The sequence below is a fragment of the Atta colombica genome, unplaced genomic scaffold (genome assembly GCF_001594045.1).
Source record: "Atta colombica isolate Treedump-2 unplaced genomic scaffold, Acol1.0 scaffold100, whole genome shotgun sequence".
In the NCBI taxonomy this organism is placed as follows: domain Eukaryota; kingdom Metazoa; phylum Arthropoda; class Insecta; order Hymenoptera; family Formicidae; genus Atta; species Atta colombica.
In genome coordinates this window covers 2,946,012-2,962,379 of record NW_017259185.1, presented here as the reverse complement: position 1 = coordinate 2,962,379, position 16,368 = coordinate 2,946,012, and the positions used below count along the sequence as shown (strand labels likewise).

Sequence of the window (16,368 nt, the reverse complement as noted above, 5' to 3'; positions counted from 1 at the left end):
ATATATATATATTACAAAATTTCTTTATTACCTAAAATATATGCACTTTGAAAATATCATCAAAAGACTTAGAAAGACAGGCAAGGGGCAAAACGACATTCGGGAACTAATGATTGGAGGGATGACGAAAGTATCCAGGGACAAGGACGTCGGCGATCCTACTGAGCAGGTCTTGATGAATAATTCGATACAAATGAGCAGGTTCGTCGTCAAATATATCACCAGTCGTATAACAAAATGAATGCTTTAACAAATCGAAATAACAACGATGATCAGTCCCAAAATTAATTTTCGATCAGCTTGTACAATAGGTTTTAGGTGAATTTACACGAAGATCCTGACGGGATAATCGCGATAACAACAACATGTGCGACAAAAACAAAATGACTTATAAACCATCTTGGCCAAATCATTGCTGTATTCGCACATATTCATATTATAGCTCTATCTATAGTACATAAAACAATAACACTAAAAATTATTTAATTCGAGTAATTCTATTTTAATTAATATGATTTTTTTGTATATATAGTAAATTATTGTATTTAAACGCACGCTTACGCCTAGCTGCATATGATTTTCTTATTTGTGATTCTTTCTTTTTTTCTTTAATAATATATATAATATAATAATATACTATGTCGCATATAAAAAACAATTACTTAATATAGAGTACAAGATCGTTTCTTAGTTAAGTTTACAGATTTTTTGTTTTTCGCAACTATTTATATAAACGTAAGACGTCATCCATTTCTAAAATGAACATGCTTCCGCCGCTCCCAGAATTGCGAAAATCAAGATACAAAGAGCAATCTTCGCGCCGACTTGTCAAAATAATATCAAGGAAGAAAGGTATTTTCTTTCATTAAGGGTGCGTTGTGTGAAAATTAAGTAGAATCATTAACATCTGCGAAAAATTAGTTCGGTTCGTGCAATGAATTTTCTTTTTTCTTTTTCTTTTTTTTCCGAAGCGAACAGAGCGCAATGTATAACAGTACGTCATTTATAACCCCTCCCTTCCATCAGCAAAAATTTTGGTTATATCTAATCAAATTTGGATGTTTAATTGATTTTCTGTTGTTGAATACACTTGATACAACTCGCGCTTAAATGCAAATGAATTTGATTACACGTTATCCTCCAATGTGACGCATTCTACACGATCTAACGCGAGAATCTCGACGGTATGACGATACGAACGATAGTCTCATAGAAGCATCACCTTTGCATGAAATGATTTTTGCTTCCAACAGTTATTTTCCTATCGTGTCGTCACATTGCACAATGCTTGCGGCTAACTAACGATGCGCGAGTTATCGTGATTTAGATAACTATGAAACATTCGTTCTGACACCATTGCGCGTAACATCCAGATAACGTCGCAATTTAACATCTGAGTAGATCGCAAATAAAGATAAACTGACGTCGGATACAAAAACAAAAGAAAGTAAAAAGAGGGAGAAAAAAGTAAAGGGATACAGAAAATCATATAAATAATCACAACAATGTCAAAAATATGGTGACATGGTCGACCACGGTACATGTGCGATCGGTCACCGGGAACGGGGGATCACCCATCATGAATTGCCGCTTCTCGTTCTTGGTCGGCGTGGTAGTTATCCAAAGTGACCGTCCACCCAATTTAAGCTAAAAATTCATGAGGTGTCATTTTGGCTGGCAGGTCTGAGCGTTCACCTTGTATGTTCGTGTCTGTGGTGTGAGATCTAGCCAAGGCACCGATGAATCCGGCTGCTCTAGCTGAAGAGGCACGCGACATCGCGATGTTGCTGCGTTAACAGAACAATCTGCTCCACGTTCCGCCTCTGCATCCTACAAGATTCCTTCTCTCAGTGTTTATTGCGACCGGGAAAATCCGCATGCATATCAGAGATACGAAAGACATAATGCTATAATAAAGATGGAGCCGCCGCGCCCGAAATCGAAACGATTTTCAAACTAGTGCACAGAGCACTTCCTACCTTAATTTTTCTTTGTATGGAGTTTCCATACCTAGATAAAAAGGAAAATCCGCGTTATTTACCTAGAAGAGAGTTCATTTCTTAAACATTTTATTCACTATACAGAAAAGAGTTTCTTTTACACTTCTTAAATATTTTATTTTATATAAAATTCATTTCAGAAGATTATTTACGACATATTTTTATTTTTTTTATACTCAAGCTAAGTCTCATTAACGCGTCGAGAAATTTGTGTTACTTTTCCTCTTCTTTAGATAAACCGACTATCGTTGTCAACTACTCGTATATTTCACTCTCGACAAAAATAAATATACAAGCGTGTACTTCTCGGTGAGCCAATCCGGGCGATTTCGCGATTCTTGTTCGCGTAAATACAAACGAATATTACTCACCATACTCGCACTTGTAGAAGAAGCGGACGTAGCAGCAGAGGTAGGCACCGTCAATATTGGATAATATTATCTACAAATGCAAATCCGCAGGCCCCTAAGCCATTCATCGACATCACGCGAACAAGCTCCCTAGCATGAGATGCTGCGACTTCTAATGGCGGATGACGGGATAAATTAATAGACTCTGTTGAGCATAACAATCGTAACATTAGATTGACAATCACATTTGTCAATTACATTAACAAATCAGAATTCCAAAATGATTAATTTTCTAGTTGCTCGAATTCCATTGCTCGTAATTGTAAACAATAAAATAGAATTTAAATTTGATGTAACAATTATATAAATAAATAATAAGATAAAATCATCAATTAATGATAACAAACTTATGAGCAATCTATTTTATTCCTACGCAAAGCACTTTGATTCCATTATTAAACATGTTATTATGTTATTTTACATTGGTTTCTTACCAAGAATAGCAGAATTCAATCTCGCGCAGACTGTTTCTCTTTCCTGAGGATTCAGTTGCCAACCAACCGGTGAATTCCACGGATTGGAATATGCTAACAGACTGAAAGCGTCCTGCAACATTTTTTTATTGCTTTCATTCTTTCCGAACTGCTGTCTCAGGTTCACCGACTGTGTATACAATTGTTTGCCGAATTCCAACATTTTCTCAATCGCTTGCTTGTTACCACCGCACAACTGCTTCTTGTTACTTTTGCTACATGTCACAGTATCAGCGAGCAAAGCAGAGTTACTGCTTTGCTGTTGACTCTGATTGGCACTATTATCGATTTCTGCAAACAATAATGAACAATTATAAGTGAAACAATGTTTATCCGTCCTAAATACTACAATCTACTCGACATTCTAAACATAACTCGACAATATATATAGGATATATATTAGACAGTTGATAAAGAACATTTATATAATTGAACAATTTATATAGGACATTAATAATTTATGAAAAACCATAATTATGCACATCTATTCGACAATCATTACATCTATCATTTTACTTTATTATTCCGCTCGTTAGTTCCATTTATTTGTTATATAATAAATTAATTCCTAATGTGATCGATTTAAACGCTTTATCTAAAAAATGATTCGCGATATCAAATATATTGAGATCTCACCCATATCTACATCCTCCCCATTTTGACACTTGTACCCATTCGAGTCCAGATTACCATTCTGATACCCGTTACTGTTCTTGATACCATTTACACCAGTGACGCTGCTCTCCTCCATGTCTACATCATCTTCTATCTGACCGTTAACGAACTGTGGGCTGGTGCCGTTTATCGTATTATTGATATTCATCTCTTCCACAGTACCAGTCGGATTTGCGGACTTCACGTACGCTTTGGTCGATTGTATCACACTGGTCTGATTAGGGTTGCCATTCTGACAGACATCCGAATCGTTGCCGTTTACCATTTCTACGAACTGACGGCACTTGAGTGCGAACAACAGGTTCGGGTCTCGATCAAGAAGACCGGGGTATAACCGATTGGTCACGTCTATCGCTTCGCCAATGCGACCAGATTGTATCAGCTTTATAACCCCTGTGGATCAGTGAATCACAATGTAAAGATAAAGTATAAATTTAATAACTGGACAAACAGAATGTCACTTCCTCAAATTTTAAAGTGCAATTTAGATAAATTGTATATTTGTAACTTTTTTAACATTTATTTATTATTCTCTCTTCCAGATTTTCTTTTCGGAGGAGTGACAATTCCGAATGAGCGAGATTGTAATACCTACTCTGTCGATTTTTGATAGAGGTATAATCCTCCTCGAACACCTGACCCGTGCTGCTGGCGAATGCCTCGGCGCTGTCGAGATACCCATGATGGACGAGATACGTACACACCATTCTGTCGAATTCGTACAGAGCTTCGTTAACTCTCGAGAGATATCGCGAACATTGGTCCGTGGCGACTTTTTCCCGCTAACTTCCTCGATTTATCCGCGCAAGCATTTGGGAAGAACTCTCGCAAATCAAGGAGGATCTTAACGGACAACAATGACAAACGAAGGAGGAGCAAAAGCAACCACGAAGGGAGTGGAATCACGCACCCTGTCCCCGTCTCGTTTTCTGGTCGTATATGTACCTGTGAAGAGTCGTCTGCCACTGCCCCTGGCCATGGTCTGGCATGGGATAGTTTATGATCTGTAATCTCGTCCGTACGCGCAGTTCGTTGATCATGTCTCCGATGTCGAAAACAAACGGCAATTGTCCAAAGTTTGCATCCACCACCTCGCCCGGAGTCTGCAGACCGACCGTCGGAAAGAGATTGGGCTGTGAAAGTGAATTTTTAATAGAATTTCTCTTCATCATAATACACGAATAATACGTAATAAATAAATCTCGGCACTTTAGCAATATTAAAGTAAGTTAGTCCTAATCAATTCTTGAATCCAGTGGACTCAAATACTTCTTTCAATTACGTTGTGAAAAATTGTTCTTAACAAATGTTTTTTTACAACCTTATATAATTTTAAATTACATAGTCTTATTTCTCGGATTTTGATTTTCAATGTAACAATAATTGTTCAATTAATTTTAAGCAAAGATACATTAATTTAAAATACACTACATCCGCGAACATCAGTTAGGAAATTTCAAAGCAAATACGATTAGAATTAAAAATCTATATTTTTTTATTATGAAATATAATTTGTTATGCATATTTGTGAAATTTATCAAATAATTTAATGATAAATAGTACATAAGTAAGTTTTCTTTCTATGAATAAAAAATATAAAAAGAGAAGAAGATTGATGCATTATATATAATTAAATTTATAAGAAATGAAAGGTCCAAAGATAAATTGCCTCTGTTCCTATGAGATTTGAGACCTTTGATTCCTCCTACTCTGGGTTTCTTTTATATTTGTCCTTTTCAAGAAAATTATTTTTTTTATATTATTAATACAGTGAGTGACTTACAGGAAGATCCGTGAAAGCGATGCCCAAATGATGGCCATTCTTTGTGTAGAAGGCGGTGTTGTCAACGAGATTTACACCGCAACCGATCACGTCGCCGGTGGTGAAAGTCGGTCCGTAGGGTTGTCCAGTACCACTTGAGCAGAAACTGTGTCCGTCGTCACCGTGGTAACCATATGAATGTTTATCCCAACCAGGAAGTCTATTTACATTGACGCCGGAGGCTGAGAGACCGATGCCCATGTAACCATCGCGTCCTTTGCTTACGATCTTCACCTCGAAGTAATACAGGCCGCAGGCGGCCGGTATCGGGTACGTTGTGCGAACACTGGCAGCATCTTTGTGGGTTTTGCCGTAACCTGAGAAAACAACACGGCCCCGACTCTCTTTAAAGGAATCGGTGAGTCCGACGATATAGGTATTCCGTATTGCATGAAAATTTAGATTGCAAAATGAAACATGTTAAAAATAAAGAAAGACAGAAGAAGAGACAGAGAGAGAGAGAGAGAAGCGAGAAAAAGATGCAATCATGAGTGGGATGTATATCTGCGGTTTGAGATTAAAACCAAGGTCGTCATGCAACTCGAGAGATGCAAGGACGAATATCACATGCGCTCATATATATCTTCCTACCTACTCCTTTAGCACTTTATAGAATAATATGTATTATCAAAATATGTTAAAATTAGAATTGGGTAGTAACTAGTTAAAAGTTAAAAAAACGTTAAAAGTTAAAAAAAAAGTTAAAAAGTTAATAAAAAACTTTTAACTTAACTTAGTTTTAAATTTTTAATTTTAATTTAAGTTACTTTTAAACATTAACTTTTTAACTTTTTTTTTAAGTTAAAAAATTTTTTTATCTCTTAAATATCTTAGAAAAATAATAAGATATAAGACTAAGGATGTATATTCGTAATTTGTTCATATTTTAAGACAATCTTAAATAATTTCTTCTAAGACCATCTTTAAGACCATTTTAAGTAATTTCTTAAAATGCTAATACGGATAATGCCTCTGATTGGTTTATGCGGTTATGCCATAAACTTTAGTCCGGATCTACAATAGGTGTTTTAAGCCGTAAGTCATAAGAAAATTGACCAATTACAGTCAAATATTTTTCTCGCATTCGATTGTAATTGGTCAATTTCTTATGGCTTAAGATTTATTAAAAAGTAAATCACTGATTTTGTATCTTCTTCATGCTTCATCTTCTTCGTGCTAACTGTTTTTTTTTAAGTTATATAACTTATATCATTATGTGTTATATACTTATATCGCATATGAATAAAAAAATTAAAAATTTAATTTACTTAATAATCTATATTGTAGTTATTTAATCTCATTTTAAGAAAAATTAAGATATTACGATTTAAAAAATAATTTTTTTCATAATTAATTTTTTTTTAACTTAAGTTGAATTAACTTAATTCAATATTGACTTAACTTACATTAAGTTTTTATTCCTTCAACTTTTAACTTAACTTTATTAATTTTGTAAAGCCATTAATTTTAACTTTATTCAGTTGAAAAAAACATTAACTTACCCAACCCTGGTTAAAATATATGGAAAAAATTTATTTACATATTGAAAGGTAATCTATTTATTCTCTTTTATACTATGTTTCTTCTTAAATTTCTTAAAATATTCTACATGTAAAAATAATAGGATAAAATTATCACAAAATAAATATGAGAGATTTTACATATTTTATTTATCTATAATACTGTTCAAAATAGATTTTAAGAAATAAATTTGTAATTCAAAATTTTTATTTATGAATCGTATACGTATCATTTTTTATTTTTGTTTTCATATTACGGAGATTCTCGTGTTTGATGAAATATAAGACAAATCTATAATATACATGTAATACAAAAGTTAATAATATCAATAATATCTAGAAAAAATTTCATTGACTTTTACCGTACCATTTTGAAGATATTAAGATTTAATTCTAAATTTATAGAATTTTACATTACAAGTTGAAGATATAATCTTATTCTGTAATTATTCTCTTTTAAATTGAGACACTTGCGTAAGACAGCAATTTAAAAATTGTTATAATTATAAAGTAAATACTTAAGTTTGTTCTCGTAAAGTTTTATTTAAACTTACCGTACAGTTTACAACAAGAAATTCATATTTTTTAATGAAAAAAACTAAAATATATGTCAAATGGACGATGCGTATACATCAAATGAGTATCTTACAACTTTTATTTTGTCATTTTGAAAATATTTAGTAACATTACAAAATTAACAATAATATTATGTATAATGACATAAGATATTCTTAGTAATTGCTAATCTTTTTTAAAAATATTTTTAAAAACTTTACTTTTGGAAGAGGCGAATTTTATCGATTATATACAAAAAATTTATATCATTTATCAATTTATTTATTTTTATTTTATTGTTTCAAATGTTAATTTCTAATCTTTTTCTAAAATGTTTTTAAAAATTCTAGTTATGGAAGAAACAGAATTTCATCAATTACATAAAAAAATCTACAAATGGAATGAAAAAGCGAAATGAAAGTGGAAGTAGAGATAGATTATTAGAAATATATTCTTATTTGAGAAAGAAGAAACATTCAATATCTTATATCTATGTATTTCTCTAATTGTAACGCGTTCGCTGGAGCAAGTTTAACTAAATTGGCTGACCATCTAAGTCTACATGTCAAGATAAGGATAAGAGAGCTATGGTCACCTTCGAGATACGTTATGTACCTTGGGTACGACGTGAAATATTGATTTCGAGCTGCATGCATTAGTGCCGCGAGGAAAAGCGACGTGATCTAGAGAAACATCGAAGTCATCGCAAGCAAATGACCATTTCATGAAATGATCATTTCCCTTCACGCATCATAACGCCCAAGCGATGTATTTTCGGTGCGATATGGTACGATGATTCGCGCGATGATGATAAACAATACTTCCTTTAGGAAGCAACTTTCGCCTGTGTTAAGTAGAGGATCTCGGCGCACGCTTATATAATGAGATACCGCAGTCATACACGGGGTATTACATACGTGCATTTTTTCTCAACAAAATTAAATATTAATTTGTTGACGATTAAAAATTCAGGCTTTCGATTATTGTGACTTACTGTTTCGATCTTTTAATATCTTATAAGTTGAACAAAATTAATGCGAAAAACTTCATAACTGCGAAAACTACAAACATTATGAAACTACAAATGGATTTGCAGAAGAACATGATTTACCTAGGTAGATGTATGTAGGGCATTAGGTCATCGCGCGGCACATCGATGCAATATTACAAGCTTATCCACGATCTGTGATCTATGAGTTTCCGAGTGTTAGGCGCATGTCTCTTGCCCTTACACAGCATAATACACCGTACCTATATGCTCCATCGAACATCATTTATGTAGCTTTCGGAAGCTTCATTAAAGCATTACGCCCGCATTTTATCTTCTAATTAACTTGTGATTAGACTTATACTTTATTTTTCTAATTCTCTGATACTTTAAGGCCCAATTTTTATTAATTATCTGATTAACTTGTGGTTAAGCTTAATCTGATGTTTTTTATCCCACTTTATCTATGATGATGTTATAAGTGAAACATCAGGTTAATCACAAGTTAACCAGATAATGAAAAATTGGATCTTAAATTAAATTAGAGAATAAAAAAATAAACAATCCTATTCTTTATGCAAAAAACAGTCTTCAGCAACGCTGTTATATCACGTAATACCTCTGACGTAATATATCAGCGTTAGTAAAGAGACGAATTATTTCTCTGAAACCAGTATTTAGTTCGAATCAAAATACGAAGTATTTACTTGTTTGACTATTATAATATTTCTTTTCATTTTTTAATGTAAAATAACATGTAATGATGTGCATTATTCCGCGTATAGAATTGGAATATATACATATATATATATATATACAAGCTAGTGAATGCGTCAGTGTTGAGGTATAAATTATTTATTATTTGGAGTTAGTTAAATATTAATTACACATACTGCACGTAATGGAAAATATTATTTTATTGATTAATTATACATTATAAAAAAAAGGGAAAGCTTTTATCTTTAATTCTGGCATTAAATAATTAGATAAATTATCACGCTCTAATAATATGATTATATTAAAAATTAATGATAAGGTAAAATGATGATAAAAAGAAACGAGTACGTTTTTTAAATGCAATCTTTCTTAGGCAATTCTGTATCTTTAAACGTGCAATCTTTCTTAGGCAATTCTGTATCTTTAAATAATTCTATATATAAAGAGATGTGTACTAGAAAACAGAGTAAATCAATTAACTTCTCCGCTAACTATAATTAATGTTTGCAAAAACAGCTTTTCGGATTTGTTAACTTTCGCAAAAATGGCAAGCATTTATGATCAGACAGCTCATAAACTCCAGAGACTGGAAGATGAAGTGTCTAGAGTGGGACGAAGATCAAAACAAGGTCCGATCGGTCTGTGTTTACGAGATTAAAGAGCGACACGTGCAAGGAAAAAGAGAAGTTGATGGCTAACGGTAGATGCACTATTACGAATGACGACAACGGCCTTCCGCTTTCTCAGGCACTCCCATGTAAGGAAAGCCACGTGCACTCGTTATAAACAGTTACATTCACGGCTCGCCGATATGAACAGCTTATATATATAGTTGAATCTTATACTGAATTTCGCCAAAATTGTTACCACGAATAGCATGTAAATGACAGGTGTTTCGACAGCTCTTCGATATTTACAATGATTGCAACTCATCTCTTTAGAAATGAAATAGTACAAGGATGCTCAAAATGCGTCATGTTATAGTCAAATATGATTACGATTTATGATTTCATGATTATCGCTATACGTAGAATTATTTTATTCTATTAGCAGACAACGTCAGTTCAAATGCCGCTGTATATATTTCTTCTTATCTAATATGATACTTGTTTAATAATATGGGACTTTAAAGGATTTTAAAGTTTTTTATTGTGAATTTTGATAAATAAATTTATATCTATAAAAAAGTAAATTAATCCAATTCCAGTGATAGTAAAAAACGTATTAAAATTTCACAAATATATAGAAATTTTTTTAAGTTTTTTTATACAATCCGGGACAATATAAAAATCTGCAGTGAAATTCGAAGAGTCAGATTGCTGATGAAAGATGAAAATTTCTGTCGACGATTAATAATTCTGAATTCGTATTATGTTTCCTAAAAAAGAAACGTTGAGCTATCGAATAGCGGTCTTGGGCGAAGCGGAAGAAAATACAAACATAAATATCACAAATGAATATGCTTTAACTGTAGAAATACACGAATCAAACAAAATTCTTTTAATTCATTTCAAATGGAATTTACTTTAATAGAATTTCGATGTGAATGAAATATTTATGTTGCAAGCTGAAATTGCCTGAACGTGTGCTGCAGCTCTTTACAACCTCAGAAGCAACGATCGAAGTTAAATTAAAGGATTCAAGCGACGGATATTATCGACGCGCAGTATGGCTAGGGTCGAGTGTACGCATGCATTATGCTTCATGTCTGCTGCATATTGTAACTTCTTGCAGCTCACGCTCTCCATTCATAATAATCAGAATTTCATCAGAGATCGCAACTGCTTAATCACACTCAATGAATGTTTATCTTACTATCGGTAATTATGAAGATACAAATGCCGACGAATTTTTTATGTTTAATGAATTTTACGCATAGACACGCGCTGTTCGTTTTTCAAATTCATTTTGCTATATTAGATAGATTTTTTTAAAGAAAAAGTTATACATACATATACAGCGAGCGTTATTCTGTATAATAATTACGTAGGTTTGAAACAAACATTCATAATTTAATTTTCATTTTGCAGCTACATCGCATTATTCTTTATTTGAAAATAATTTATAATTATTATTCCGCGTATATATAATTACAATATAAATAATAAATATCATTTTGAGATAATCACACATTATTCTTACACATAAAAATAATCATCAAGATGTCATCGTTATTATTTGCTCTCGTTAGCAAAATAAATATAAAGGAATTGTCTGATGGAAGTTTCTTGAACAAAAAAAAAAGAAAATACCTTTTAAGATTATCGTTGACGTATCAATTGCTCGCGAAGTAACCGAGCAAACATACGACAATTGTTTATCTCTTTCGCTTCGTTTTCTCTCAACAATCTTTGTGCGCCGGATCAAGGAGAACAATATTTTCGTTCGCTGCACGACACATCACGTTCGTCGAGCGTGAACACGCTCGACCAAAGCCGATATAGCGCATTTACGTTTTAAATGCCTTTTAACTTTTCTTATTCCGTATAGCACGGTGCGCCAAGGAAAGCCGATAAGTGGCATCATGTTTCGTGCCGCTGTCGTCGTTGCCGTCATATAACGTTACGTTGCAGCCGAGCTTGCGGCACACGCCAGGAATCCACAGGATACACCGTCTATATAACGAGCAAGAGGGAGCGCAAAGAAGGCAAGAAAAAAGGGCCTTCGGCCATTTCTGGCATCGTTCACTCTTGATACGAGAAAAGAAACTTGTCCGTAGGAAGAACTCATGGGATTTGAATGCACGGAGTGTTGAGCTCTCCGTTGAAAAATGCTTGCATCACGTCGATACTTAAACAACCTCCTCTGGCAGGAGGAATGGAGGATTATTCCGTAGCGATAATCCTCCATTCTTCAATCTGGTGGCTAAACATCGTGTGTAGCAGCTCTCCATTTTCCGTCATTAAATAATCTCGGCGATCAAGTATCAAGTTGCTGACGCAGCAGCTTTGCTTCTTCAAGTTCTTTGTTTATATAACGATCCGCGATTTAAATCTACTCAAACTTGTGCATTCAGTTATCTTTCTTAAAAAAAAAAAAAAAAAAAAAAAATAGAGAAAAATAATAGTTAGATTATTTCAAGAAACAATTTATTATATTGAATGTTGACGTTTTATGACTGTTTCGATCAATGTAATAATAAGTAATAACTTTAATCTTATTTTTTATCTTATTTTTATCTTATTTTTATCATATTTTTTATCTAACTTATTATTTCCTAGAATTAAAAGGTTCTAAGAATTAAAAGTAGATTAAAGAGTAAATTAAATCGAGATTAAAACTAATCTACATTGACATATCAAAAAGAAAATTAGTCGTTTAATTAAATTAATTTAGTTTGACTTTATTTTTTTTTTTATGAAGAATGTATGAATATTTATATTATATTTGACTTAAATACATACAATTAATTTGATTAAAAATTTTTTTCAGGGCAGAAATGGAGCACGGGACACCCTGTATATCAACGTGAAATTCGATGTGAACGGGAGGGAGGGGAAGGGGGAGGGGGCGGCGACAAGCCCGCACGGGTCGACGAGAATCGGGGCGCGGGGTCTAGCCCACATATCATTTTCACGTCGACGTACGTAGCTGTCATTGACATTGTGCGTACCCGTGTTCCATCTCTTTCGGTTCCTCTCTCTATGTATCGCTCTATCTCACTCCCTCCCCCTCTTTCTCTGACATTTCTTTTCCCTAGCAGACGCGTCGACAGAAATCGACGAGCATCCTGCAGGAGGAGGCACCACGAGGATCGACCGCGGTGGCGAGGAAGATGTCATCGCGTCGACGATAACATACGAGGACGATGACAAGAGCGACGCGGAAAGATTTCGACCGCGAGGGACTGGCTGACTGATCAGCTGATTCCTTTGTTTAGGTCGCTGACACACGCTGAAATAGCGCCCTGCCATTTTCAATCGATCGACCGTGCCTGCCCCGGGAGCAGCCCAATCGCGGGGCGACACAGCAGAGGCACGAGGCTGGAGACGGGCGTCCGGATGGTCCGCGGCACGGCGTGGAAGTCCACACCGAGGACGCGCACACGCGTGTCCGCGCGACGAAGGAAGCGCATCGTCTCGCGCGCGCGGAGGTCGCGCGCTGACGGGCTACCCACGTACCTTTGTAGTGAACGCGAAGATTGTTTTGCGACAGGCCTATGTAGCTGTACTTGTCCTTGGTGCTCCAGGAACGTGGCAACGGCGTCTTCTCCTCGTCCACCATAGGATAGAGCAGTTTTAGCCGGTCTATGGGTTGGCTTTGCCCCGAATTCGTTTTCCCAGGCTCCATAACACTCCGTTCATCGCTGGTGGCCGCCATCATTGTCGTCCGCTGCCCCACTCGCCCCGCTCTGGCCTCCGCAATCCACACGATTCCTGGACGCGACTGCCGTTGCGCACGTCCGCACGCGCAACTCTCACACAGCTCACACAGCTCTCGCTCTCGCTCTCGCAATCGCGGATGGCACCAGCAAGAAACCAAAGAAACGAGCGACGGATAGACGAGACTAGCGTGCCACCTGCTCGCGCCGCGTGCTCCGCCCCCTTTTGGCCGCCTTGCGCATCCAAATCCATGCTAACTCACGCCAGTCACGCCACTATGGAAAAATAAGAGCATCTTTGCCGAACCCGCTGTAACGATTGGAGACAAGTCAAGACGAGTTGACAGATTCGACTTCGGTTCCCCACGATTTTTCGCCTTGCAAGGACTTTTCTGCGAGAGCAGTGCATTCACCGATCTTTCTAGGCGAATAATTAATAATGTTCGAGAGAAAATTAAAGGCACTTGGTTACTTGGAATGGGACAAAGTCAACGGAAATAGTGAGCAACTATTTGACACATGTCATAACCTATATAAATTCATTAAAAATCAGGAAATATATACTAATATAAATACAGTTGTCTTAAGTCACTTTGCGCGATGTAATTGGACGGTGCAGACATTTACCTATATAGACGATATTCATAGTCCATTTTTATTACAAGATCATCTTAAATAATTTCTTAAGATACTAATATAGTTCTATAACCAGTAATATATCATAAAACAGTATTTATTACCGATTTTTTAGGATCGTTTTAAGTGCAATTTTAAGATGTAAGCCAATCACAAAAGTTGTATTTAGCATTTTAAAACATTACTTAGAATAAGAACGACCTGTGAATATTGGCCTGTGATTGATTTGACTTCTTAACTGTAGGTGAACTATTTTTCTTTTAGAAGATACAATCAACACGAACGTTGTTTTATTTTCCTTAACAATTATTTTCCTTCAATGAATAACAAAGATAAAACGTTTATGTCGACCGTGTCCTTAAACTTCTTAAGTACTATAATATTGATACAATATTATAATGTTCCAGATACTCAGCACTTCAGAAAGGTGATTGTATGGTTGGAAGATCAAAAGATACGTCATTATACTATAGAGGACCGTCAAAAGTTGAGAGACATTACATCCTCGGAATGGCCAAAAACTTTCGAAAAATATTGCAATGACGTTGACTGCCCAATAACTAAGAACGAGATTGATCAATTAGAATGGTTTATAGGATATGCTATTTGGCTAGAGTTTGGAGATGACTGTAAGATTTATTTGAAATAATTAAAGCTTTTTTAATGGTTTTCTATAATAAGCCATTACCTAAGTTTTAAGTCTTAAGCCATAAGAAATAGACTAATCACAGTTGATTATTCTTCTCACATTCGACTGTGACTGCTAATTTCTTATGACTGAAGACTTGAAGCTTAAATAATGGCTCTAATTATAGAATGTGTGTAAAATGTTTACAAAAGAATTTCGTGCAATATCAAGTTCTGATTTTAATCAAGCTTGCTATATTTATATAAGATAAATTCAGAAAATATTAGTTGCAATAAATAAACGATTTCAAGGAAGGAAATTACTCCTCCAAAAAATGTTTTATACAAAAGTTTTATAATAAAATAATATTCATGTCAATATTTTTTAAAAATAATTATATATATATTTTTTCCAAAATTATTTTTCAAAATATTAATATAAATAGAGATAATTTCATTATAAAACATTTTTCGACATGTTGAATAGTTATTGATATAAAAAAAGGACTACTTTATATATGATATAATGTTACTTCTTAAAACCGTTTATTGGACGCAAATGATATTTTCTAAATTCGTATATTTATGTAACTCATGTATATAGTTCCATTAAAATCTGAATTTGAAACTTCATGAGATTGCTTTGTTAGAATCATTTGTGTAAAATTTCATAAGAATTTGAATAATTATTGGTTGTCTAATCAATAAATAATAAATATAATGAAATATATAATTTATTTAGGCCAAAAATATCAGCAAGTCATAGGAAGAAAAGCAAAAGATGTGAAAAAAGAGATGAAAGTACCTAGTATCAAGTCCACGAATCCTCTAGATAATTTAGATTGTAAGTATATCTTGCGCTGCATTGTACAATACTTAACATAGGGATGTATTATTTAAATCTCGCATTTCTTTATTTTTTTCAGTTGACAGTGATGCTTTCAAGAACGGAATTAATTCGATTGCCAAGTTACTGAATGTACCGAAACATTCTGATCATCTTATAACACTACAAGCATGCAGCAAACTCGTGTGCAACAAGTTGAACACGGATGCGATTAAACAATCTAATAGTGCCGCGTATGTCAAAAATAAATCTCTGACAAAAACAATAGTAGGACCTAGCTTTAATATGGGCGACGGGATGTTAGACAATGCCGCCAAAGGTCTTGCCTTATTATACATTCAAGACCTCAGGAATCTTCAGACAAAGATTAATGAGACGATAGTCGCTGTGCAAAATATAACGGCTAATCCAAAAACGGATACCAAATTAGGAAAAGTTGGTAGATAAATGGTCATATTCCAGAAAAATAAAAATGGATTCATAAATAGCTTGTTTAGAGTTTTTTAATACAAAGAATATATAAACTACATTAGATTAGCAAAATATTAATATTTAATGCGTACACATCTCAAAGCAATTTCAAAAAGCATTTGTACTAGAAAATGAATATCTTTGATTTTCTAATGTAAATGTTAATTTATTTTTACTTTATGCTAATCTATAAATATATCGTTTTTGCAAAGAAATGCAAATGTGTTACATTTGATTTTCTCTCGTATATATGTTATGCATGGATTACTAGTGTAACGAAAAACAGTCAGTATGTTAAAATCATGC

General features: G+C 34.2%; 2 protein-coding genes across 3 annotated transcripts; one reads left to right on the top strand and one right to left on the bottom strand.

Annotated features, from left to right (window-relative positions):
* Positions 1-478: 478 nt before the first annotated feature.
* Positions 479-13,493, bottom strand: LOC108686456 (ran-binding protein 9). 2 transcript variants are annotated; one of them, XM_018191784.1, is made up of 8 exons: positions 13,282-13,493; positions 5,342-5,724; positions 4,504-4,691; positions 4,154-4,266; positions 3,520-3,951; positions 2,845-3,174; positions 2,372-2,555; positions 479-1,830 (listed from the first exon to the last, which is right to left on the bottom strand). In XM_018191784.1, the coding sequence occupies exons 1-7, from the start codon at positions 13,481-13,483 to the stop codon at positions 2,422-2,424; spliced, it is 1,782 nt and encodes a 593-aa protein (XP_018047273.1). In that variant the 5' UTR covers positions 13,484-13,493; the 3' UTR covers positions 479-1,830; positions 2,372-2,421. The 2 variants fall into 2 exon arrangements, with proteins under 2 accessions (XP_018047273.1, XP_018047282.1); XM_018191793.1 differs by having other exon boundaries at positions 5,342-5,697.
* A 409-nt stretch (positions 13,494-13,902) lies between these two features.
* Positions 13,903-16,099, top strand: LOC108686469 (UPF0568 protein C14orf166 homolog). The gene is made up of 4 exons (XM_018191803.1): positions 13,903-13,981; positions 14,525-14,746; positions 15,487-15,588; positions 15,671-16,099. Exons 1-4 carry the CDS (start codon positions 13,921-13,923, stop codon positions 16,036-16,038), a joined length of 753 nt encoding a protein of 250 aa, XP_018047292.1. The 5' UTR covers positions 13,903-13,920; the 3' UTR covers positions 16,039-16,099.
* Positions 16,100-16,368: the final 269 nt, after the last annotated feature.